This window comes from Rhipicephalus microplus, chromosome 9 (genome assembly GCF_043290135.1).
Source record: "Rhipicephalus microplus isolate Deutch F79 chromosome 9, USDA_Rmic, whole genome shotgun sequence".
NCBI classification, from domain to species: domain Eukaryota; kingdom Metazoa; phylum Arthropoda; class Arachnida; order Ixodida; family Ixodidae; genus Rhipicephalus; species Rhipicephalus microplus.
Window position 1 is genome coordinate 39,807,948 of NC_134708.1, and position 25,334 is coordinate 39,833,281.

The following is a 25,334-nucleotide window of genomic DNA, read 5'->3' on the forward strand; positions in this document are numbered from 1 at the left end:
CTTAAACTTGCGGCATTTTCCCCTAACATGGCGAGCACACCACACTTTCATGTAATGCAACCGTAATTTTCGGATAACTTGACAAACATTGATTACTATGAGCCAACATTGGAAACATTTGAAGAATAAGCTCCTGTCTCGACCGAATGTGAGCTTGAAAAACTGTAACCATTTGTGAAGACTTCTCATGAGTGCATCGATACGCTGTTGAACTGGCTGTATAGTTCAATCTGCCCCGAAAAAGCTAAAGCTGAATTTTTACTCATTCCTGGTTGAATGAGTACTTTCTTTTTCTTCAGTAAAATCTACCTGCTTGTTGCATGAAACTGTAAATTAGTCTGCTTTAAGAAATACTGTAAATATGGCCTCCAAAATCAAGCGCTGGAAAAATGCCCGAGCGAGGAACATTTCGGAAGTACCGATGAAACGCAAATGCCGCAGGAAGATGTGATGTCACCCGGTGGAATTCTTTGGCAGTTTGTTGAAATACTCCGTCGTAAGCTCGGCAAGCGGCGCTCCTCGGCAGGCACGACAGCATTCACAGGTTGATTCTGAATGAGCTGTCGAAAAATGTAGAACAGTGAGTAATGTTTTATGATGTTAAAAAAGTGTTCACATGGTTCATGTAACAGAAATGCAGTAAAACTGACCGTGTATCTCTGAGTGCTCATCAGTGACTCGCACAAGGATATGCTCTTCAAAATAACGATACTGAAGTGACGCTAATACTGAAAATGATTTTAGCTGGCACTAACGACGTGAAGCCTATGAGGGGTTCAGGGCATCGCTGGGAAAGTACGACATATTGTTACGGGGAATAAAGTATACACTGGTGAACAAATGTGTACTGGCGAATATACTGGCGAGCTAATGCGTACGACGCTGCTGCAGTCCGAGCACGTTCCCGTTCAGCACTTCGTCGTCGTCATCCTCAGGCATCTACTTAGCCCGTGACATTACCCGCCGGCGGCAGAAGCACCGTCCCGGTGCGATCAATTCTCGAGGCGTGAGAAGTATGGTTTAAGCCGTGATACGTGCACTATATCGGTCGGGACTGAAGCTGGTACTGACGTGGTATGGAGTGGAGCTATCTCATAGGTCACGCTGGTGACCTTGCGTATGACGCGGTAGGGGCCAACGTAACGGGACATTAGTTTTTCGCTGAGACCAACACGATGTGATGGTAACCACAGCAAGATGAGTGACCCCGGAGAGTACTGTACGTCACAGTGCCGGCGATCGTAAGCACTCTTTTGGTTAAGCTGCGAGGCACATAAACGATCCCGGGCGACTTGGCGGGCGATGTCAGCTCGGGCCAGGGCATCACGAGCATAAGCAGTCGATGAGGGGCCGTCAGATTGGAGCATGGTGTCCATGGGCAAAGGCGGGTCATAACCGAACAGTAGGCAAAAAGGGGAAAATCCAGCTGTATCATGATGTGAACTGTTGTATGCGAAGGTAACGAAAGGTAAGTGGATGTCCCAATCTTTGTGATCCTTGGAGATGTACATCGCTAACATATTCGTCAAGGTGCGGTTGAGGCGTTCCATGAGGCCGTTGGTTTGCGGATGGTACGCTGTAGTGAACTTGTGGTGCGCAGAGCAGGATCGCAGGAGCTCGTCGACTACTTTAGATAGAAAACAGCTGCCGCGGTCGGTGATCAACTGACGAGGAGCACCATGACGCAGAATGATGTCATGAAGAAGGAAATCGGCTACATCACTAGCGCAGCTGGTGGGGAGGGTGCATGTAACGGCATACCGCGTTGCGTAGTCGGTAGCAATAGCAATCCACTTATTACCGGTGTCCGACACGAGAAAGGGTCCTAGAAGAACGAGGCCGACTCGGAAAAATGGCTCATCTGGTACTTCAATGGGCTGGAGGGTACCAGCAGGTCCCAGAGCAGGCGTCGTGCGGCGCTGGCAGATGTCGCATGCCACAACGTACTGTCGCACAAAACGGTAGAGGCCAGGCCAAAATAATCGGCGGCGAACGCGGTCATACGTGCGTGACACCCCTAGGTGTCCAGTGGAGGAGGCATCATGGAGCTGGGCCAAAACGTCTGAGCGAAGATGCGCTGGAACAACGAGTAAAAGTTCAGCACCATCAGGACGGGTGTTGTAGCGATGCAAGATGTCGTTGTGAAGAACGAACAGTTGTAAGGAGTGGTCAGGGTGGGGAGAGTGCAGACTATTGATAATAGCACGCAAAGAGGGGTCGCGGCGTTGTTCAGCAGCTATGTCGGTGAAGTCGGTAATTGAAAGAACGAGGGCCTCTTCCTCATCTTCCCTCGTGTCAGGGGGATCGACTGGGTAACAAGACAAGCAGTCGGCATCCTTGTGAAGTTGTCCGGATTTATAGGATACGGAAAAAGTGTACTCTTGTAAGCGCAGCGCCCAGCGACCAAGGCGTCCCGTAGGGTCCTTGAGTGAGGAGAGCCAGCAAAGCGCATGGTGGTCCGTAATAACTGAGAATGGTCGGCCATACAGGTACGGTCGGAATTTCGCAATGGCCCAGACGAGAGCTAAGCACTCGCGTTCTGTGATGGAATAATTTTGTTCCGAGCGCGACAACAGTCGGCTTGCATACGCGACGACGCGGTGCATGCCTTGTTGCCGTTGCGCGAGCACTGCGCCTATGCCGTGGCCACTGGCGTCAGTACGAAGCTCCGTGGCGGCAGATGGGTCGAAGTGTGCTAGGACTGGTGGATTGGTGAGAATGTCAACGAGCGACGAGAAGGCGTTTGCTTGCTGTTGGCCCCAGGTGAATGCGACATCCGTTTTGAGGAGGCAGGTTAGAGGACGGGCTACTTCAGCGAACTTCTCGACAAAACGACGGAAATAGGAGCACAGTCCCAGAAAACTTCGGACGTCCTTGACTGAGCGGGGTGTGGGGAAGTCGCGAACTGCTTGGACTTTCGCAGGGTCTGGTTGAACGCCCGCAGCGTTAACAAGATGGCCGAGTACGCAGATTTGGCGTAGCCCAAAGCGGCATTTGGACGAGTTAAGTTGCAAGTTGGCACCTCGAAAAACATCAAGCACTGCGGACAGACGGGTAAAATGGTCGTCGAAAGTAGTCGAAAAAACAATAACGTCGTCAAGATAGCAGAGGCAGATGGTCCACTTCATGCCTCGAAGCAGAGACTCCATCATGCGCTCAAATGTCGCGGGGGCATTGCATAATCCAAAAGGCATCATCTTGAACTGATAAAGTCCATCAGGAGTCACGAAGGCCGTCTTCTCTCTGTCTTTGTCGTCCACAGCCATCTGCCAGTAGCCTGAGCGAAGGTCTATTGAAGAGAAATATTTGGCACCGTGCAAGCAATCGAGTGCATCATCTATGCGCGGTAGGGGATAGACATCTTTCTTGGTAATATGGTTGAGATGGCGGTAATCAACACAGAATCTCCAGCTATTGTCCTTCTTTTTAACAAGTACAACGGGTGAGGACCAGGGACTAGATGAGGGTTCGATTATGCCCTTATCAAGCATTTTATCGACTTCTCGCTGTATAATAGCACGCTCCGGGGCTGACACACGGTAAGGTCGTCGGCGAATGGGTCGAGCGTCACCGGTGTCGATGCGATGGGTTACCACAGATGTCTGGCCCAAATTACGGTCGCCGAAGTCAAAGATGTCCTGATAAGAAGCAAGCACACGGCAGAAAGCAGAGACTTGTTCAGAGGTGAGCTTGTCAGATAGCATTGGCTTGAAAAGGTCGGTACAGGAACGTGACGAGAACGACGTTGATGAAAAATCGGGTGCCGAATCGGTGGTTAGAGCGGAAACTGTGTGGTTCACCAGTGGTGTAAGATGCGCAAGTGACATGCCGCGAGGAATAACTTGCGCTGAGAGGCCGAAATTGAGGACGGGAAACGAAGTTCGGTTCTCCTTAACGGTAACCACCGTGTTGGGGAGTGCAACATTGCGTGTCATGGCGACGTCAGAAATTGGGGCAGCAACATAATCACCATCGGGTACTGCAGGATATGGCGAGAGTTGGACTTGGACTGCGGCTTGCGGCGGATGTCTAAGGAAATCGACAGAGCGTAGACGAGGTGGGCTGGTAGAGACGGTCTCCGAAAAGGATGGTAGTTCGAGCCGAAGGAGACCTTTGGAACAGTCAATGAGCGCAGCGTGTGAAGTCAGAAAGTCGAGTCCAAGGATGAGGTAATGAGGGCAATTTTCCAATACAGCAAACAGAACTGAAGTTTGATGCTCAGAAATTGTTAATCGCGCAGTGCACATTCCAAGCACAGCAGGAGTACTCCCATCCGCTGTACGAACGGTAGGTGCAATCGCAGGCGTCAGAACTTTTTGGAGGCGGCGGCGGAGGTCTGAGCTCATCACAGATATTTGTGCACCAGTATCAATAAGAGCAGTTATAGGTAAACCATCAACGAGAATTGTAAGGAGGTTGCACCGCTGGTCGGGAGTAATCAGAGGATTTGCAGTCCAAGTCGTGTATGCAGCGTCACCTCCGGGGGCTGCACCGGCTAGTTTTCCGAGCGACGGTCGTAGGGAGACCGAGAACAACGGGGTTGGGGCGAGCGGGACTGACGACGCACGGGCGATGGCGAGCGGCTGGTCCGACGTTCTGGATTATGCTCTGCACCTGTCTCAGCACGGTAGGACGGGGCATAAGGTGCACGTTCAGAGCGAGGCCGCCAATCATAGAAGCTCGGTCGAGGTGATGAGGTCCAACGGCTGCGGCAATGGCGAGCGATGTGTCCTATCCGATGGCACGTGAAACATATGAGCCGATCATCTTGAGTGCGCCATTCAGCTGGGTTCCGTCGTGGCGCGAACGTGCGGTTCGGAGTGGCAGCCGCAACGACTGGAGCCGAGCTGGAAATAGCAGGGGCATTTTGATGAGGTGGCGAAATGCCCATATTCGCGATCTCTTGGCGAACCACGGCCTGTATCATTGAAACAGCATCGAGGTTGTGTTCTGGCGCGCTGACGCTAGACATAGCGGGAGCCATAGCCTCGAGTTCCCGACAGACTATTCTGGTGAAGTTTTCTGGCGCTGGTGGTTGGTGTAGTGTGGGCAAATCTTCGCAAGAAGATGTAGCCGCCGTGTTGGGAAGGCGGTCAAATCGGTGAACTATCCGCCTACTTTTTGCCTGTTCGAAGCGACGACATGCTTCGATGACCGACTCCACCGTCAAGCAGTCCTTGCACAGGAGAAAATTGAAGGCGTCATCCACAATTCCTTTCAGGATGTGTCCGACTTTGTCCTCGTCGAGCATGTCCTTGTCGACCTTGCGGCACAAAGCCAACACGTCCTGAATGTACGCGATGTACGGCTCTGTGGATGTCTGGGCACGAGTCGCAAGCTCTTTCTTTGCGGCCACTTGACGTCCGATGGGTTTCCCAAATAGCGCAATTTCTGTTTGCAGACGTCCCAGCTAGTCAACTCTTCTTGATGTGTCTCGTACCAGAGTTTTGCCGTGCCATGCAAGTAGAAGATGATGTTCGCCAACATAAGCGTCGGACCCCAATGGTTGCTGCTGCTGACGCGCTCATATTGAACCAGCCAGTCATCGACGTCTATGCCACTTGTGCCGTTGAATGGACCTGGGTCACGAGGTTGCACCACAACGATCGGCTGCGGGGCTGACGGATCTTGTTGACATTGTGTAGCCTGGTCAGTCATCGTGGTAGCTGCAATGCGTCGTCCGCTGCAAAGATCCAGCTCGTTGGGCTGTATAGCGAGTGGTACCCCGCACCTTCCACCAATGATGTTACGGGGAATAAAGTATACACTGGTGAGCAAATGTGTACTGGCGAATATACTGGCGAGCTAATGCGTACGACGCTGCTGCAGTCCCAGCAGGTTCCCGTTCAGCACTTTGTCGTCGTCATCCTCAGGCATCTACTTAGCCTGTGACAATATAACCCCCGTTTGGCAATAGTACTACTACTTCTTATCTTTGAAAAGTTGCTGCCAGCTGCCCGAATGGCTATTATATAGATAGAAGGCTGCATACTGATGGCCGCACACGTCGCTCTTATCTAGGCGTGATTGGGCGCTTGAAAACATGGATAGTTTTGTGTGTGCAAGAGCCATTAGTATACAACTTCCATAGCTGCGCACATTGAAGGTCTGCTATTTTTGGCCAAGTTACTGCACTCGGATATGCACATAAACACATACACGGATGTAGCGACTAAAAGGTATACCAGAACTGCAACGCCTTCTTGCAAGAAAGAAGAAAATCAATGTAAATGTGAACTCTACTCTCGGACAAAATTTCTTGTTATTGAATGGCTACAGAGCCGACTCACACGTATCTTCCCCACTGAATGTAGTTCAACAATCATGTCCATATTTTCTATGCGAGATATAAAAACTACTTTATTTTCTACGTGTAGCTTTTAGTGAGAGGATGCAGCCCACACCAATGAGCTATTTCCATTTATTTGGATTTATAAGTAGTCATTCCGCGTTTTTGCATGTGTGACAAAATCACGCCTTTTACATGTACCGCAAGCGCTAGGCAGCATCTGCATCGGTACGCAACTACGACTGCGCGCATGATTGATTTGATATGTGGGGTTTAACGTCCCAAAACCACTATATGATTATGAGAGACGCCGTAGTGGAGGGCTCTGGAAATTTAGACCACCTGGGGTTCTTTAACGTGCACCCAAATCTGAGCACACGGGCCTACAACATTTCTGCCTCCATCGGAAATGCAGCCGCCGCAGCCGCGATTGGAACCAGCGCCCTGCTGGTCAGCAGCCGAGTACCTTAGCCACTAGACCACCGCGGCGGGGCATACGACTGCGCGCAGCTATCACTGTCTGTGGCAGTAGGAAATGCGCCAAACCGGACTACCTCACACAGGAACACACTTGCATAAGCTCCACTCCATATCTTTCTCTTCATTGTCAAGAAAAGTTGTCTCCAAGTATACGTATTAATATTAATGACCATCAGATAAGGTTGAACAAGAACAGTATATGTTTTGCTTCCTAAATGAATCGTAAAATCAGCACTGCAATTTTAGTAGGATTTTCTGCTGGTCTAGAAGCAGAACAAATAAGTGCACGACTTGGCGCAAAACAGCAAGGAATACAAAAGTCACGAGTTAGCTGTTGCGTTGCAACCTCACCATCACCATCTTGTCCAGAGTCGCGCGTTTTTATGCTCTGCTATCGGTACTTTATTGCTTGAACGTAGTAAAGGTTTCTTCAGGAGATGATTTGTATTTTTATTTGATAAGAGAAAGATTAACTATTAACGATAAGATTGGAAGATCCAAGTTTCTATCGCCAAATTTCATGCTTGAACTGCAATGGTGCACGTTCATACTACGATGTTCATCCATATTCTCACTCTGGTGTCTCGTCCCAAGCGCAGTTTAAGTTCACGTAATGACATTCACGTTAGGACAACACGAATTTTAAAGGGGCCTTGCAAAACTTCTCCGAGTAATCATGAATGGCCCCATTAAAGGAGTTTATAGCCTCGCATATTAACGGCCACAAAAATTTTCAGATTCCATCTAGTATGAGTGGTGTTGCGAGGATTTGCCACATGCTGGTGAGCGCACACATGCGAGCGAGCGCGCTTAAAGCTATGAGTGTGTGTGTGTGGTGGGGGGGTGTACCAAATTAGTGAAATGGGGCAAGGAAGGTACATTGATTCTTCAGCACTTGTTGTGACCTTGTGGGATTCCTTTTCTCTTTTTTTTTCCTTGAGCGTGCCGCTTACCTTTAATGTAAAAGTGAGTGCAAGTGCACAAGCACGTGACGACATTCTGGAGCGGCCGCGTTAACTACGGTTATACAGCACACGGATTCTTTAAATCCGCCAATGACCATACACATTTGGGCTTATGACACCATCATTCGGTTTTATGGCATCATTGGTCGAGGAAATAAAAAGCGATTTCTAACTGACTTGAAAAATTAATTAAGAATTCCAGGCCGCGTGCTGCTCTATAATGTTGGCTCATGTGTTCTCAAGTGCCTCCGCTACCTACCAGTAGCGTTATCTGACCATGCTCAAAAAGTGTGGCAGGATCCCTTTAAAGGTGTTTTCATGTCATTAGCAATTTGGACAATACGCATGTTTGGGACAAGATGGAAGCTTGATGCGGTCAAATTTCAAATTTCATTAAACAAGGAATCGTTCACGGCAACAACCTTCTTTGTTCAGAACGTTTGACCTCGTGAAACTACTTAATATGTACTGATGGGCTAGTTGTTTATCCATAATCTTTTGACGAAGCAGCCCGCATTTTTGCAACTTCTTATTAGCACTACATGTTTTTAGATGCTTGTATAAATATTATTTTTGTAGCCTTTATCGTGGTCACTGCTGTCAGTGCACATGTGAGTGTACATAAGCTGGGTCATTCGAGAATACATCATCAGTAGCAGTACAGCACTTGTGTTTATGTCCTCTATGTGTGTGTGCTTTTGTTTCCTTGTGTGCGCTGCTTTATCAGAAGATTTTGAAATCAGGCTATTTTCGCTTGGAAAGAGCCGTCAGATTACCTAGCGTAGTGAAATGCAATCCTTGTTTACTGATCAGCTGTTGACTATGTCATGACTGCACAGAGAGAGAGAACTCTTTATCGGAGCTTTTTGTTTTTGCACCTTTTCATACTTGCCTAGACTCAGTTTGCAGTAGGACATGTAATATTAATTACCAACCGAGCGTGCAACGAAAAATTACCAGTTCAGTTCAACTTGACATGTTGGTAATTATTGCATCGTTAGATAGCACTACTGCCACCATAATGACACTGTACTACGCAGAATTTGTCATCCTGCACACACTTGCCACTTACTTCATGAAGTCGGGTGCTTTCGAGATGGCATGTTCAAACTCGGCGAACGCTAGTAGCCTGTCTTCGTCCAGATCGGCTTCCTTGAGTATCTGAAAAGGTGATGCAACAAAAAATGTGTTGTTAACCCTAATGCGCTGTCACTTTCTGACAATACATGTATTTGTATGTCGGCTCTTGGGAAAGAAGCAACTCGTCTGTCCCAAACAAGTCTACTGGTGCTGGTGATAGTGTGTGCTGTATCACCTCACTATCAGTCTGATAGGATGTTAGCAGCAGATTACCAAATGCATATCTGAACACCATCCATCCAAAACAGAAGTATGAAAAAAAAAGTGGCTGAACACACCTTAGAAGCAAAATGCATAAATACATGGTCTCAAGAGAAAGAATGAAGAGTATGGCAGCACTTGAAGCAAGGAGATAATTTTAGAAAATTTAGAAGACATTCATTTGAATTGTGAGACAGAACATGAACATGTTTATCATACTATAGTGCTCATGTTTTTTTTTTTTATTTGAAACAAAACCCGCAGCGCCACTTAGGCATTATTGCGGGGGGCACAGAGCCTCATAAAATGAATCCGCAGTCTTGCGGCCAACTACATCGGCTGGTAACGTGTTCCATTCAACAATGGATTGCGGAAAAAAAGAATGCTTAAAAAGATCCGTTCTGGGGTTGTATGGCCGTACTTTAAATTTGTGATCATGACGGGAGGATTGATAATACGCTTTTTTTAAATAATCTGAAGCATTAATGCCCGTTTTATTGTTATATATCGAATAAAATAGTTTTAATCTTAAAAATAAGACCTGAAATAAAAAGCTCAATATTATATTGATTTTATTTTACCTTAAACGTTACATTTTGGCATGTGTTGAACTGGTGCACATGGCTAGCGACACTAACGTGTCTCTTTCAGGTAACTTATACAGGATGCCCTACGATCCTATGAAATGCTAGAACACACTATGCACGTTGGTGCAATCAAATATTTCGTAATAAAATGTTCGTCCTCGCCGCATGCCAAGTCACGAAGGCACATCCCCTGTTTATGACATTTGCCCAAGACTCAATCAATCGCATGCGGCAAGGATGAATATTCTATGATGGCATGTGTACAGGATCACACCCCATAAGTCTTCACATCACATGTGTTTTAAAGATGAGAGCCTCACTTGGCCTCACAAGTTCAAGACAGATATTAAAGTGTGCCAGTAATGCTCAACACGTCTTTGCATGATCAAAAGCTTTTTTCCTACAAAGCCCAAACAGTCTACGTTACAGACGATCAAAGAGCTCTACATTGAGGACCTTCACAAAGTTGTCTACGGAGTTTGGAATGTGATATGGTATACAGAATGGTCAAGATTCCGTTTGCCACCCAATCTAGTGAATCTAAGGACAAGCGTACGCGACACTGGGACGTAATCCACACAGTAGTGTTTCCTAGTCCCTTCACAGATGAAGCGCAAGCCGGAAGCGCACACCAGTGTCAAGTCCAACGGCTGCCAATGGCCGTGGTTGCTGAGCCACTGTGGCAGGTGGCAATAACCATCAATAATCCACTCACATTTTCAACCAGCTGCTTGACTTCGTAGTCGGCAAAGACCTGCCCGCCACGCTGCGTCAGTCGGCCAATGACTTGCTTCAGGTCCTCGGTGGATATCATGTCATCCTCGTTGAAATCTGAAATGCATAGCCCAAATTCACAACCGCTGTCACCAGTACGCTGACTTTCCACAAGTGGCGTTTAAACATACAGACAAGGTAATACAGCATGCAGATCGATCATAGCAGGCTCAGAGCACACACAAACCAGTCATGCCCCTACGGCTGTGGCCGTCTTAGCTTTACCACTATATTTATAGCGAACAATTTGTTGAATACTGAAGTAAAATAACACTGCAAAAATACCCCCTGATTTTTTCTTCATTTATTTATTTTTTCATTTAAGCGGGTTGGAGGATGATGAGAATTCAGCATAGCTGCAAAGTCCTGAACTGAGTTCCCTATCTTAGACTTCATCTTTTTACCTCACCAAGCAACTACCGTGCATGTGTTCTAGTCTGACACTAGAACAAAGTATTTTTAAATTATGGTACATGTAAAAGTGGGAATTTTCTGTCCTGGTTGTCACCATCTAATTTTATCAAGAACTATCGTCTCCAACATCCTTTGCGACAGCAACAGAGTGAAATATAGCGTAGGATTGGTTGATACAACTTGAATTTGTTTCTTATGATTATCCCAAAACATGCAAACATACGTACATGCAATTCAGCACTAATTTTAAAGGGGCACTATTTCAAAGTATTCGAAGTTCCGTTGTTAAGTGTTACCATGTCATTGATGATTTCTGGCAACACCGCGAGATTTTTTTAGTACGAGTATTTTAAGCTCAATGGCAAGTTTTTTCATGGCCTCAAGACTACCATCCAATCATTTCATACATAGGTGACTTTGTTTTCTTTCTTCTTAAAATCTTGGCTGGGCTTTAATTTTCTCTCCTTTGAACCAGCAGCCACCATGACATAACCAAAATAGATACATGAACAATCTCCCATGTGGGCGAGAAAGTGGCTTGTTTGGCAATTCACGGGATTCTGAAAACATCTACGCGTTGGCAGCACAGATAAAAAGAATCTAGGGGTTTTTTTCGCATATCTACGACTAGCAACTCTTAATTCACGCACCGAATATCTGGAAGGCGTATTCAGTCTTCACACTTCGCGGCGCTTTGTCGCTGAACACCGACATCATGTCCAAAAAGTCCTCAAATGTCATGTGACCATCGTTGCTAGATGAGAAGACCTTGCATATCCGGTCTCTGAACGGATTCACTCCAAGCTCGGGCATGTTGAGGATCTTGTCCATTGGCAGTTTGGCGTTTCGGTCCTTGGACACCACATCTGGGGCCAACTGCTTGAACCTCTCGTAAGCTCTGCATGAGAGTGTTAGAAAAGTGGACCAAGCTCAAAATGATAGCTAAAATGAGGCTCAAAAGGAAGAAATTTGTTCTATCTTAGCTGTGTTTTTTAACTTCACACAAACATTGCAGAGGACCTGATTATTTAAAACACTGTGTGATTTCTAATCGACTTGAGCAAATTTAAAATCGTGTCCATACTAAGGAAACACCTTAAACCTTAAGTCGTCAATTCGAGCCGTGATGTGGCATATGACCTTACTGGCTATATTCACATGCACATATCTACCCTGTGCTTGCCAATACCTTCTCTGGCAAAGTCAAAAAGGTATGACTGTTACATTCAATTTTTGCGGTTTAGGTGAACTCTTTGGCAGAGGATCATACCTATGGTATGTACTTTTTCGAGTGATGCAAAATAGAACCCCCCCCCCCCAAGACTTTCTTTCAAAAATTCAGTGTTTGGGTCATGGAGCACATTGTAGCATTACCGTGGTACAGGTTGCCACAATAAGCATTTCCAATTGTGCTCATTCACAGCCATGTACACCCATCACTACTCACATTTCCAATCACATTCCCTTATATTCACGCGTGCCGTTTACATTATTTGGGGAAAAGAAAAGGAGCTTCAAGGGAATATATTCTAATTTTTACTCAATTGCTTTTTTAGTACAGCTTTACAATATACTTATCGCACATTTTGTTTAATTGGCACTTGAGCTTATCAATGACAATTAAGTTTAATCAATACAACATCAGACAATGACAAAATAAAAGGTTAATAGCTCTGATTTAACTCTTTCTTCTGTGCGAAAGAAAAAAAGAAAGAAAGCACAGGTGCACAACACTGCTCGATGATCCGCAAGCTATTAAAGTTACATTTTGAGGCACATTACGGTGAACGAATCTGCCATCAGCTTACTCCACGAAATAAATTTTATTTCTTCCCCTTTAAGGAGCCAAAACAAAGATATATGCTTCTGAACACGCCTTATCGCAGACGTTTTTTTTTTTTTTAATTCTTCGCGACGTGAAGTTTTAGCGCAGCGAAATCATAATCGCGGCGTTAACGCATTGAGATGTGAGCGGCGTAAACTTTCGACCACGCGCGCTTTTAACAGCGCAACGCCAATGCCGCTAAGCCAGTACGCCGGAGCAAACTGGCGCAGGGATGGAAACACAATGGGCAATGAGCCTCGAGGTCAAATACGCACACCCTCCGTCGAAGCGCTACGAAGAGCGCCGACGACATTCCACCCGTTTTCCGGGTCGCACCGCAGGAGCCCTCATATCGTACGTAAAAAATGTAGAAAAACGCAACAACCGGGAAAGGTAGCCGCGTCAATCACTTACACGATTATCTCGCTCTTCGTGAAGAAAGTCAGCTCCTGCAGGAAAAGAACGAAAGATAAGAATACGCATATCTAGAGGGTCTGCTAAAATAGGGGCTACGCTGGCAATGATCTTACCTTTCGCGCTACGGGTGCGAGATAAGGACCTCACCTGATAATCGTCGAGCTCTTCCTCCGTGAAAATGCTGTGTTGCTGGCCCATGATTAAAAAAGAAAGTTGTTCAAACGGCGCCGAGTGGGTGAAATGAAAGCACTGCGCCTTAGAGCGACCGGACGCGATAGGAAAGAGCAACCGTAAAAACCCGTCGTTGCCAAAGGAGTGTCGTCGGTGTCGTCTTGGCATGCGACCAGCGCTTGCCAGGTTACTACTACGTCAGGAGCTCTCGCGAACGACGCAACGTGATGGCGTAGATGAGGATGACCCGCCGAGGCATGGAGCGATAGATGCATCAATAGCACGCTCCATTTCCACGTTGTCTACGAAATCGCGTTATGTAAACCAAAACAAAGCGCACATCGCGGACTCAGGCCGCGCGGTGATTCAGCAACAGGCCGGCTCCCTCCCGCGCTCTCATTTCGCTCGCTTCACCTTTACTTTTTGTGTTTGTTTTGTCGCTCGTTTCTTGTCGCGTTGTGTGTGTCGGGAGCTGACGCACCCGACAGCTGATTGAAGGATCGTGTTTGCCGCTCTGTATCGCTTTTGTATGTCTATTTTTACTATTACTGACGCGTCGCGAAGTGGCCCAGATTTCTTTTTGCGACAGGTTGCGCTCCTGCGCAATCTCCGCTATAGTCATACACAATTCTGAGTCGCGCAGCAACAGCCAAACCACTGACCAATTTTTGCCAGCTAAGTTTACTTTAACAATTTGTCGCGCTATCTAGTGGCGATTTTCTAAGCATTTTTTACAAAATAATGTAACGTTTATGCGTTAATAGTTTTTTCAAATGTTAGTAGGGGTCGGAACAAATTTTAAAATTGCATAAAACTAAGATGCAGGGGTCGACTTTATAAGTCTACTCTTATTTAGAGTGTAGTAAGTAAAAGTACTCAAGACACTCAGTTTTTCTTGTTCGCTCACCGCAACCTGGTCGCCCGTAGTGACACCGACATCATCAGAGATATATATTTTTCATTTCCTTAGCGCACACCGTGAGAGAGGTTTAGGTTTTGTGCTCGTTGTCTTTTGAGGTTGTCGACCGCACGGACAAGAAAAGTGAAGAAACCGAGCGAGTCGCGGCGTAAGTGCGGGTTCCAATCGTCGACGCCGCTGCCACGCGACCGCGCCATGCCTGCGCTAGTCGAGCGTCCGAAGATGAGCATCGCCATGTGGGCCGCGCTCAAGAACCACATAATGCGACAGCGCGAAAAGAAGAAGCAAGAACAGGAGGCCGACGCCGCCACGGAGCGCGTGAGACGCGAACGCGAGCTCAAGCGTCGCCAGGACGCGATGACGCTCGAAGAGATCCGCGATCAGGTGCAGCAGTCCGAGAAGAAGCTGGTCACGCTGAAGGAGGAGAAACACCAGCTCTTCATGCAGCTCAAGAAGGTACTGCACGAAGACGACACCCGGAAACGGGCCTTAGTGAAGGAGGCCAACGAGATGGCAGCGCTCAACCACTCGTACCTACAACAGCAACACAACGCCGCCATGCACCAGCACGCCGCCGCTGCTGCGGCCGCAGCCGCCGCCGCGATTCCGCAGCACCTCTACATACAGGACATTAACCGTGCTCACTCCATGTACAAGCTGGCGCAACCCATCCCGCAGAACCCGAGCGTCCTGCATCGTGCGCCACTCAAGAGGCCGCTGACGCCGTCCCCTCCTCCGTCGTCGCAAGCCGCGACTTCGTCGACCTCTTCGTCCCAGCAGGCGACTCCACCTCAGTCGGGCTTCTCGCCCCAGCAGCCGTACGCCTACAAGGCTCAGATGCCGGGCTCGGCGGCGTACGGGGCGCCCAAGCTGATCCCGGCGTACGCGCCGGGCCACGGTCCCATCTACTACGCGCACGTCCCAGGTCAGGGGTCGGTGCCAGCGGCCATGGCTCCCGCGGCACCGGTGCCCTATCCGGCCTACCCGACACCCCAGTTCCCTCACCATCACGCCGAGTCGGCGGCTGCTGCCGCAGCCGCGGCAGCGGCTGTTGCCAAGCAACAGCAGATGGTTGCCACCCACAACTTCCACCTCGCTCAACAGCAACAGCAAGCCGCCGCCGCAGCTCAACAACAACAGCAGCAGCAGCAGGCAGCTGCCGCAGCGCAACAGCAGCAGCATCAACAAGCAGCCGCTGCTGCTGCGGCGGCAGCGGCCGCTGCCGGATACCCTGGGGCACCCGTGGTTCCCCAGGCCCTGGAGCCGCCACACGGCTTGCAGAAGCCTCGCTTCCACGACGAGAAGTTTTACGTTTCCCAGCCATCTATGCTGCCCATGCGGACACTGGCCTCGCCGGCAGCCCAGTCGGCCGCCATGGCGCTAGCCAGTCCGCAGCCGAAACCTTCGTCGTACCTGACAGCTGCACAGCAGCACCAGATGGCAGCAGCTGCTGCGGCTGCGCAAAGGCACCCGGGGTATCCGGGTCAACCAACGCGATTTTACTAAGGTTAACTAAATCTAGCGGTCGGTCTGTGAAGGTAGAGGTAGCCGCTGGCTAGTACGCAAGAAGTCTTCAGATGCTGCTGTGGTGCGCACAAGGAGTAATACCCATAAGCATTGAAACATGCTCGGTCAGGCAGTCTGTACACTACTGCTATTGAGAGCACCACATTGCTGTCACATTTGCGCACTGTCTGAAGTGTTGGCATACAACATTTGTTAAAGTTTAAGTGCGACTTCGGCTCACAACTATAAGTTGGAGGAACTAGCAGACACACGGAAGTGTAGGAAACTACTCTTTCTTGTTCGATATTTGCGTAGAGGTTATGTTATTAGCACAAGAACAGCTGGAACAGCATTAGTTGGGTGCAGCCAATTGCTGCGTTGCCAGTTTTCTTGCTTTGCAAGGGCTCGAAGCAACCATTGCAAGTCTAACTTAAGACCAGCATGGCTGAAACGGTGATTCTACCTGGGGCGTCTTGCATATGTATAAATAACTCTCAGTGCATTGTCCAAGAAAGAAAACAGTCGGAACACACTTTCGGTTTCATTCTTTATTTACAATGCACAATGAATCGCTCATGTTGCAAGTTCTGCAACTAACTGTAACAGTTTGCGAAAAAGCTGTGCAAGACCTGTTAAAATGGACATTTTGACAGCATGCAGTAGACATGTGACATATGAGGACAATACAAATAAGCACAAATAATCTACAGCCCTTGAGAGAGTTTGGCCTTGGGGACCGAGCTCAGTCATTCCTTTGTGCAACTTGACTTGTCGTTCCTGTTCAATCGGCCCATTAGTATTAATTCTTATCTATTAATGGCTATGCATGATATGCAGAATATTTTTTTCATGCAGGCTAGCTTATTTGCAAGCTTGACGGATGTTGCATGTTGTATACAGCTGAGCCACCATACTTAAACATCATACATGCTCTAATTTGATTGATTTGTGGGGTTTAATGTCCCAAAACCACCATATGATTATGAGAGATGCCGTAGTGGAGGGCTCCGAAAAATTGTGACCACCTGGGGTTCTTTAATGTGCACCCAAATCTGTGTACACAGGCCTACAACATTTCCGCCTCCATCGGAAATGCAGCCCCCACAGCCGGGATTTGATCCCGCGACCTGCGGGTCAGCAGCCAAGTACCTTAGCCACTAGACTACCGTGGCGGGGCAAGTACATGCTCTAAAGCTAGATGAACGTGTGCATAGTCCAGTACATTTTTACAGACTGTCTGCGCAGAATTACGAAGCTGTTAGTAGATGAAAGGTGCAGGCATGTAAATAGAGAAACTTTCTGCCACTTGAGTTACGTTTAACTGGTTTTCAGCTTAGTGGGTTCTACAATGTTTCTGTATTGCACAAGAAAGCAAGAAGGCTTGATTTTTGCATGCGTGCAAAGAGACTGTGATTGTTTGCCGCCGTGCATGGTTTTGAGGTAGAGTCGTGCCCGAAAGCATTCGTGTGCTCGCATTGCATATTAGCGCTACGATAGATCAGTTACGCGCACTCGTGCCGTGATGTGACTGGGTGATTGCACCCGAATCTCGGATATGCGTTTTGTTTTGTATCTTGGAAGCGCATGGGCTTACAAAGCAAGGGTTGTGTCATTGTTATGGAGCACCATGTGTAGCGGTTGGCGTAGCAGTTGATGTGTAATTGAACGAACTCGCCGAAAATCTTCCGGCATCTTCAACGAACCCCACCAAAGAACTTCAGGCGCGATGATTAAACGAAACAGCATGCCAAGTCACCTAGGTGTGGTTTGCCGAGGATGCCACTATCTTATTGTGACGTGTTGCCTGTTCAGAGCGTGGCATCACTTCACGTTCAAAATTGCTTCATAATTATTCTAACAATCTTCTGTATCGCGCAGCTCCCTAAGCTTTGTCTATGCGAGTTTGCCGGAAAAAATTTTCAGCATGCTGGATGCCCCAACAGTACTCTTGCCCAACAGGATAACTGTGGATTCCAGGCATGGCAATGTGTGTATTGGGCTACTTGATTAATATTTGCATGTTCTCTTTATCTATTAGGTCTTTCTGTAAGGTTCACCGACAAATGGAACAAAATTACTTGTTTTTTGTTGTTGTGCTGTGGCAATGTAGCTTTTACAATAGTATCCCTGCTGCCCCTTAGGCAAAGTTTTACTTCTGATTTCAAGTTTGTAAGAGCTACTTGACATTTTCCGTTGATGTAGTGGCTGTTGTGATATACTTCAATACACTATTCTTGCCCTCCCTTTGTATTTCTGTTTATATTGATGGTGGGTATTGCACAAGGTTGTCCATTGTGTGAACACACATTTCGCTAGTATTAATGGTTCTTTTAAACATTCTACTCATGGGATTTTATGTGTTTTGATAGTGTCAATAATGTTTCAATACGTGTTGTTTTTCTGTGTACCACCAGTATATAGAATCGGCACTAATTATGTGTTTTACTCATTGGGCTCTGGCTTTATTCATGAAGTAAATGGATTGTACTTGTAATGGTTTTCTTGCTTTAATCCTGTGTTAGTTGTTTACAGAGTTTCATGTAGTATAACAAGTTCAATGTCTTAACCAGCTGTTATCAGCAGAAAAGCTTTTGCGGCATATTTTTCTGCGTTAAAATGTGTCTCTCTAAGCAGAAAGCTTCGTATGTCCTGTGTGGGGTTGGAGTTGCACCTCACAGCGAAAATCCATCAGCTAATGTTTCTAGTACTGCACTGAACAAGCACCTCTTTCTACCATGATTTCGAATTAATACCGCTTCCTTTTACGTTTACTGTTCTTACTAGTGCAAAAGTGGCGTGGCAACTCCCTTTACTTTTTTTGAGCGCGTTTTCAAGTTCTCGCACAATGAATGCACATATCGCTTCATTAGTGTTCTCCGTTTTATGCACTCCCACACAAAGCTCAGTCTTCCGCCGAATGGTTCGGCACTTCCAAGTCTTCGTTCACTTTTTCTGGGCTGGAAAAGTTTTGGCGTTTGACATCTATTGAGCAGTATCACTACTTGGTCGAACTCTTGTGTTTCTTGCGAGCTGCACTTTTTCTGCCTACTGATGGAATTTCGCAACCGTTCAAGGGCTTTTATGAATTTTTGTTTCGCTTGTTTGAAAGTGATCCAATCAGCTGGGTCTAGAGGAAAAGCAAAAGAATAAAAAAAAAAAAACAAGGAAAGGCAAAAAAAAACATTTCTCATCTGCTATGAGTTCACCAAAATGAATAGACGGTCACACTACCTGAGCTTGCTCTGTGGCGCTTCACTGGCAGTGTGCGCTGCTGCTGTGTGGTGGAACAAAACTTCTGTTAGAGTTTCAATGAAGTTGGTGCACCTTGGTACTTTTCCATGAGTTGTTAAGGTGGATGATGAAGTTCTGAGCTTTGATTACGTGGAAGCTTGCGTTGTGGGCTCACAATGGGCTGTTATCGAGTTTACAGGCGGTACTGCTAGCACAGTTCGTCCCGCAAACTGAAAGTGCTGTGATAAAAACTTGTAACTAAGACACTTTCTTATTATTTGGAAGTCGCAGTGATAGAAAGTGGCACATTTGGAACACCTACATCAAATGCTTCTTTGCGAACGATAGCGTGCGACTTCCACCCCGATCTCCTCTGCTGCTGAGCTGTCCGGCCCTACTGTTCAGGTACTCTTTCCTCCGTGTCTCCTGCCTCCACAGCTTGTGCATGTAGTTGACGTACAAAGCGGCACAGACTCATCCGCTAGCTTCTGGGTCTTCTGTGAGATTTATGGTCGTGGACGTAGGTGTTTGCAGAGTTTTCCATAAAGGGGAAGCCAAGTTTCATCTTTCTTTTTCCCATTGTGCAAGTCCGAAAAAAAAAAAAAAAAGCTTCGAAGTTGATGAATCAAAATGAAGCGATGATGCCCTTCTCACGAGGACCTGCCTTTGGTACCAAGCTTTTTGAAGATAAGTTTGGAGGTGAGCAGTTATTGGAGCACAACGTCAGGGGTAACCGACCACCATTACAGTCAAAAACTTGTGTGGCCGTAATGCTGCTCATTGATGAGGCAGCTTTGACTGCCCAACCACCCATAAAAAAATCTGTCTCTTTTGAGCACATGTCTACGAACACGAATTGCTCTGTTGGCCATGTTAAAATGAAAGCTTCTATTGGGTACCCAGAATTCATTTTTATCCTGTCATGCTTAGCGGTGGTTTCGTTTTTTTTTTTTCTGCTGCTAAAGATTGACATGTCACTGAGAAATATTGGAAACTGAGGTAAATGAGCTGTGAGCACACCACATCCGACGAAATGCTACCCATTTTCTCGCATGTAACTGATTGTGACATTGTTGGTAGTAAGAATGCATACTTGTTATTTCAACCACGGGGGGAGAGGGGGCTGGTGCAGCACACAAGGTTCATGGGCAGTTTGCAGCAAAACTAGCGTCTTGATGAGGTCAGAGTGTTTTAGCTGTTGTCTGGCATTGAAACAAAGTTTATCCAAAAATACAAGTTGAAGAAGCATTAATGTTTGTATTGCAAACCAACTAATAACAATGAGAAGTTATCATAATTGCAGTGAGCAGTTCTATCATTTTGTGGAGGTGTAGTGCCTAACATGGTTCAAGCAGCGTGACATGGTTTCTGCAGTCATAACAGCATGAACATAAGCCTCATGCATCCTTTGAGTCATTGTATGATTGATGAAGCAGCGCAGCCTTTTTTTTTTTTGCTGTAACCGTCCTTTGCAGATGTCTTGTGATCAACCATTAATCGGAAGTTATTTAGAAATTTAAAAAATACCCATATATTTTCCACCTACCTGATGGCATTAGAAAATTGGAGATGCAGGCAATGTTGACAATCTGTAAGCTTTGGTCACACATACCGTCATATAAAAATTGAAGCTACCGCAAAATTTCTGTTAAGCCAACTTTCGAGCTGATAGAACCGCAAATCGATAATTCTTCAGGCTCTCAAATTTAGAGCCAAATGGGTATAAGTAAGTGATCTAAAAGACGCCCTAAAATTCGATTTAAATTTAAATGTTTGTTGCTCAGATAACGAGCAATGCCCTGTCAGAATGCTGGTCTTTGTTGCGTCTCTGGAAAGTGAGGATTCTCACAAGCCACATTGATCACATTTCATTTTTGGACTGTTTGGCCGAGTGTTGACTGTATATTGTGTTTGCCTAAATTTGTTTGTTTCACTTGCCTTCGATGAAGAAGTTGCATCATTCATGTCCAATATTTGATGTTAATGTTTGCTGCACACCATGCTTGGTGGAAGGTTTGTAACCACATCTGTGGGCATAGAGGTCAGTGTTTGGTGGCTGTGCTCTTTAGTAAGGTGCAAGATCCTTTCGGCTGCATCTCTTTATAGAAAGTAACCTTATATTGAGAGCTAATGTTCGATATTAAAAAAAAATGTTGGTTTTTATGCTTGTGGCTGCCCATGCAAGCACAGTGTCAGTAGTAAAAGGCTCACCTGCGCAACCAGCGCCCTACCACTTGCGTCGCACCCTAGACTGGGCCGTGTACACATCCCTGGGTTTTCTTAAAGAGCCAGAAAACGGGCTCCAACCTTTTTTTTGCACCCCTTGAACAAGCTCACGTACAATAGACCGCGGCGATCACATTTTTCAAATATTACCGCACTGCACTCCGTGGAGACCCTCAATTTCCAAAAATGATTCCCGTGCCCGACCGATCCCCCTCGTACGAGCAGTGACGCAAGCATACCCAGGGGCAGCTCGATTAACCACTAGCTCGTCGACTGGTCCTTTCTCCTACGAAACGAGGCCTTAGCCCGGCGGCGATGCATTTTCCGCCACCCAGTCCGCATTTTCATTTTCGTGTCTGCCTTCTGCCATGGTAGCCCGAGGCTACCAGGAGAAGCAGTATAGCGAGAACAAACGCTTCAGAGATAAAGAGGCGTTTCGCTACTTTACCACTGGCAGAAGGGTGCTCCTCGCACCGCGCCACGTCTCCCGTGCTGCTACGACATGTGTGTGTGGGCACAACATCTCTTTATGTTGTGCCATCACATTGCGTTATGATGACGTGACGTAATGGTCATAACTTGAATGTTTCTTGCAGCAGGGAGAGCGAGATTACTTTCTCATGCAAAAGCCCTTTTCATCACAGCTATCTGGGCCAGTCTTGTGCAATATTGGCTTCAGTGACATTCCCTGTTCCACAACTCCTCATCACTAAAGGTCCTTTTGGTCGTACGTCTAGAGCAGTTCTAAAAGACACCTTAGCCTCGTGCTCAAGTTTGCCCGCAGCTTTTGTCGTGCAACATATTCTGTTCAGGGCCGAATGGACTTCGTTAGGACGAGGTTTTTGGTCTTAGTTGGAAAAAAAAAATCATGAGAGGGTCAAACTTCGGTGCTAAATATGCCTTGCTTGTTCAAGCACACGACCACCTGCAGTGTGTGCCACTGATCTCTGCACTTTTAGCTTCTGTGTTGCAGAGGATGAGAAGGATACAGCTACCCACATGAGAGAGAGGGAAAGCTGTGTAATATAAATGGGAGGGGAGCTAGCTGCAGACTAGCTCTGTGGGCTGGATGAGCGTTGTACTGTTTTTGCAGTGTATCTTTCAGTGCATTCTATCGTAAAGCCTAGTGAAGTCCTTACAAGTGTAGCCCTGTATACCAATATTGTGAATACTGTCGTAAAACCTACTACACTAAAGTGCATTTGTGTGTGATGTATATAGCACTGCGATTGGTCTAGAGGTGTTTATCTGTTACGTGGCACCTCTGTCGGCACTTTTGTGATGCCCGGTGAGTTTTGCTGTTTCTCTGCGCGTGTACGTGCGAAATTGTGTTTTAAAAGCCTAGGTGAAAGTTCCGTGCTTGTTATAAATGCTCCGGTGTAATAAATCGTTAAGGGGATTGACCGCACAGTGCTTCAGTGTTGCAAAGTTTGAACCCAATGGTAAGATTGGGATGTTTTTCATTTACGTAGGTGTGAAATTGTGTTCTTGTAGCCTTGATGAAGGTATCACTGTCGTAATAAATGCTCTCGTGTAGTAAATTGTTAAGGGAATTCACCCCAGAGTGTTTTTGTGTCGCGAAGTTCGAACCCAGTGCTAAAGTTGGGAGGTTATACATTTGTGTATGTGTGAAATCATGTTTTTTGAAGCCTTGATGAAAATCTCATAGTCGTAATAAAAGCTCCGATGTTGTAGATCGTTACGGGGATGCACCCCGTAATGCCTCGCTGTCGCACAATTCAAACCCATTGGAAAGATCGGGATGCCCCACGTTCATGTATATGTTGGCAGGTGTAGTTTCCGGCATGCTGCATCTTCCTCTTTCAACTCTGGTGGGCGCATTCACTCTTGGGTTGGCAGAATGAGGTCTATCGACTATTCTTTCAAAATGTATACTCAGCGGCTCATTCTTAAGCAGAGATGTGAACACTTTGTTTACACTTGCTTGGTTTCAGATGGCTAGCTAAGCGAAGCATGCTCATCGCAGGTAGCATACGGTCCTAGCATTTGCTGCTGCTAGTCAACGTACAAAAAGACGATCTATTAGTCAGGACACATCTTGCATGCAGCCCGACAAGAGTGTGTTTTCTGCTGAGTGTTTCAGTGAAAGTTATGCTGTCGGGGCTGCATCATCGTCATCTGGGCTGTAAAATGTAGGGTTTCAAACCTTGCACACATGTCCTAACTCCGTCTGTGTTTCTTTTCTGATATTAGTTCCTAAGCCTTTTCATTCCCAACTTTTTCAGTTTTTTTAGTTTTTGGACATATCTGGCTACAGAACGTCAAAATTATTCAGTAGCACGAGTGTAATTCATCAAATGAATACTGTCTTATATTTTTTTCCTCCCCCTAGATGCTTTTGTTTTGGGTGAGCTTCCATCTCATTGTTACAATGTGTTTCTGTGAGGGCAAGTTGTTAATGGAAGTGCTGTGGCACTTAAGTGCAGCATCATTCCATTTTGTGTGCCAGAAACGCGTGTCACAATAACAGGTAATGTAGTGATGCTCTGCAGTGATTCCATCCAACAACGCCTGCCCTAAAACCCTTTTCCTGTCCATTTTCTTCTGACGTGGTGTATTGCTATCGTACGTGCGTGTTCTCAAACAGAAACGAGGATGCCTTATGCATCAGAGACTTCAAAAATTTGTTGTCATATATTTGCCGCATTCAGGCTTCACTCGCCAGTGTTGTGGTGTTTGCTGCTTTCCTGCATTGCTTGGGGTGTGTAACAGCATTGACGTAATCTCTGCGACGATTGTTGTAGGTTTAGTTGTAGAGAATTCCGGCAAAATTTTTTCACTTGAGCTAAGCTCAATCTTATTTTATGTAAGCATGCAGGCATATGTCCGGCTTACGTCTCCTCAACCATGGTTGTTTTGCAGAGTCATTCATTCAGACTCACTGCTTCTAAATTTCAAGGGCTATGTTGGTAATTGGAAAGAGGAAAAACTGGTTTTTACTGTAGTTGGCCCATTAATCCGACAGTGTCTCGTTTCGAAGCAGTGGCGATGTTCCGAACACATTGGTTGAATCAGCTTTTTACAAATGAGCTGTACTTATTTAGAACATTTGACAGCAAAACTGCATGACTGAGTTTTTAAGCTTGTATGAAACACAGAAGGGGTTTGGGGCTATGTTTTGTCCTCACCTTATTGCCTATACAATAAAACACCCGAGCAGGCGCCCCCTCCATTTTTCAAGAGATTTGAAATGTGCTCTCACACCATTTTCACTGTTTCATACACTGTTAATTTGCCCAATGAGGACAAATGAAAACAGCAAATGCATGCTTATTCGATGAAGTAATTAATTGGAAGCACGGGTGTGCATCCTTTATTCTTAGTAACTATTCTTCCACCATCGTGAATTTTGTTCCGCGACCAAGCAAGGGCACCTCTTCCGATTTTTGTTTGATTCTCTTTCACCGTAGGGTGAGCGCTTGCTCTGTATTTCACAGTATGTATTTCACGTTTCTCCCAAAACGAGCTCGTTGTTCCGCTGGCATTCTTTCTCGCATGTGTATGTACAGCTGCCTTATTACAGGTCTAACAACAACGCTTTACAAGTATGCTGTGTAAAAGCCACTTGAAACTGTGCCGTATACAAGCCTTTGTTGAGCACGTGATTCCCGTTCTATACAGCCATCCGCTTTGTGTGTCACGACAAAAAAAAAAATGCAAGGATCGTTTGTCACTGTCTGCTGGCATTGTTAAAATATGGCCCTTCGTTTTTTCCTCTACGCTCCCCTTGCCTTTAACGCATGCATGATGTGATGTTTGTGGGATGATGTTGACGCTTCTGCACATCTGTACTGCCGGTGATTTACGTGCGTGTCTGTAGATTTTATCTGGCATTGACTGTTGTACAACCCCTGATCACCTGTAACAACCCAATTTTGTGTGCTTTGAAACTGACCTTGATGTAAAATTATTCATTGTGTGTGTTGATGCTCGCTGCTGTTATTTCTGTTTCCTTTTCATAAGGGCTGTTAAAGCATTTCAACATGTTTAGTGCTAGGTGAGACGTGCAGCACTATTGTAGAGTTATTTGTAAGACTTATCTTTCACATTCGTCGGGGCTACCCTTAAGTCGTGTTACAAGCAGGTGTTGTCCGTTCGAGAGTTGTTGACACAGACCTTGCCTAATGACGTTTTTGTTCCGTTTACTGTTAGATTTTGGATGTCCTTG

The 25,334-nt window shown here is 46.3% G+C and overlaps 2 protein-coding genes across 2 annotated transcripts; one reads left to right on the plus strand and one right to left on the minus strand.

Annotated features, from left to right (window-relative positions):
- Nucleotides 1-387: 387 nt before the first annotated feature.
- LOC119163725 (calcium and integrin-binding family member 2) lies at nt 388-13,607 on the minus strand. Its single transcript, XM_037415789.2, has 6 exons — nt 13,240-13,607; nt 13,090-13,124; nt 11,501-11,748; nt 10,378-10,493; nt 8,807-8,895; nt 388-560 (listed from the first exon to the last, which is right to left on the minus strand). Exons 1-6 carry the CDS (start codon nt 13,429-13,431, stop codon nt 539-541), a joined length of 702 nt encoding a protein of 233 aa, XP_037271686.2. The 5' UTR covers nt 13,432-13,607; the 3' UTR covers nt 388-538.
- Nucleotides 13,608-14,233: 626 nt separating this feature from the next.
- Nucleotides 14,234-16,359, plus strand: LOC119163728 (uncharacterized). Its single transcript, XM_037415790.2, has one exon. The coding sequence runs from the start codon at nt 14,378-14,380 to the stop codon at nt 15,686-15,688; it is 1,311 nt and encodes a 436-aa protein (XP_037271687.2). The 5' UTR covers nt 14,234-14,377; the 3' UTR covers nt 15,689-16,359.
- The last annotated feature ends 8,975 nt before the right edge of the window (nt 16,360-25,334 follow it).

Coding starts and splice junctions, on each gene's coding strand:
- LOC119163725 (XM_037415789.2), bottom strand. CDS start 13,431: ATGCCAAGACGACACCGACGACACTCCTTTGGCAACGACGGGTTTTTA. Junction 8,896..10,377: donor TCAAGCAGCTGGTTGAAAAT/GTGAGTGGATTA, acceptor TCACCTTTTCAG/ATACTCAAGGAAGCCGATCT. Junction 561..8,806: donor AAAGCACCCGACTTCATGAA/GTAAGTGGCAAG, acceptor ATTTTTCGACAG/CTCATTCAGAATCAACCTGT.
- LOC119163728 (XM_037415790.2), top strand. CDS start 14,378: ATGCCTGCGCTAGTCGAGCGTCCGAAGATGAGCATCGCCATGTGGGCC.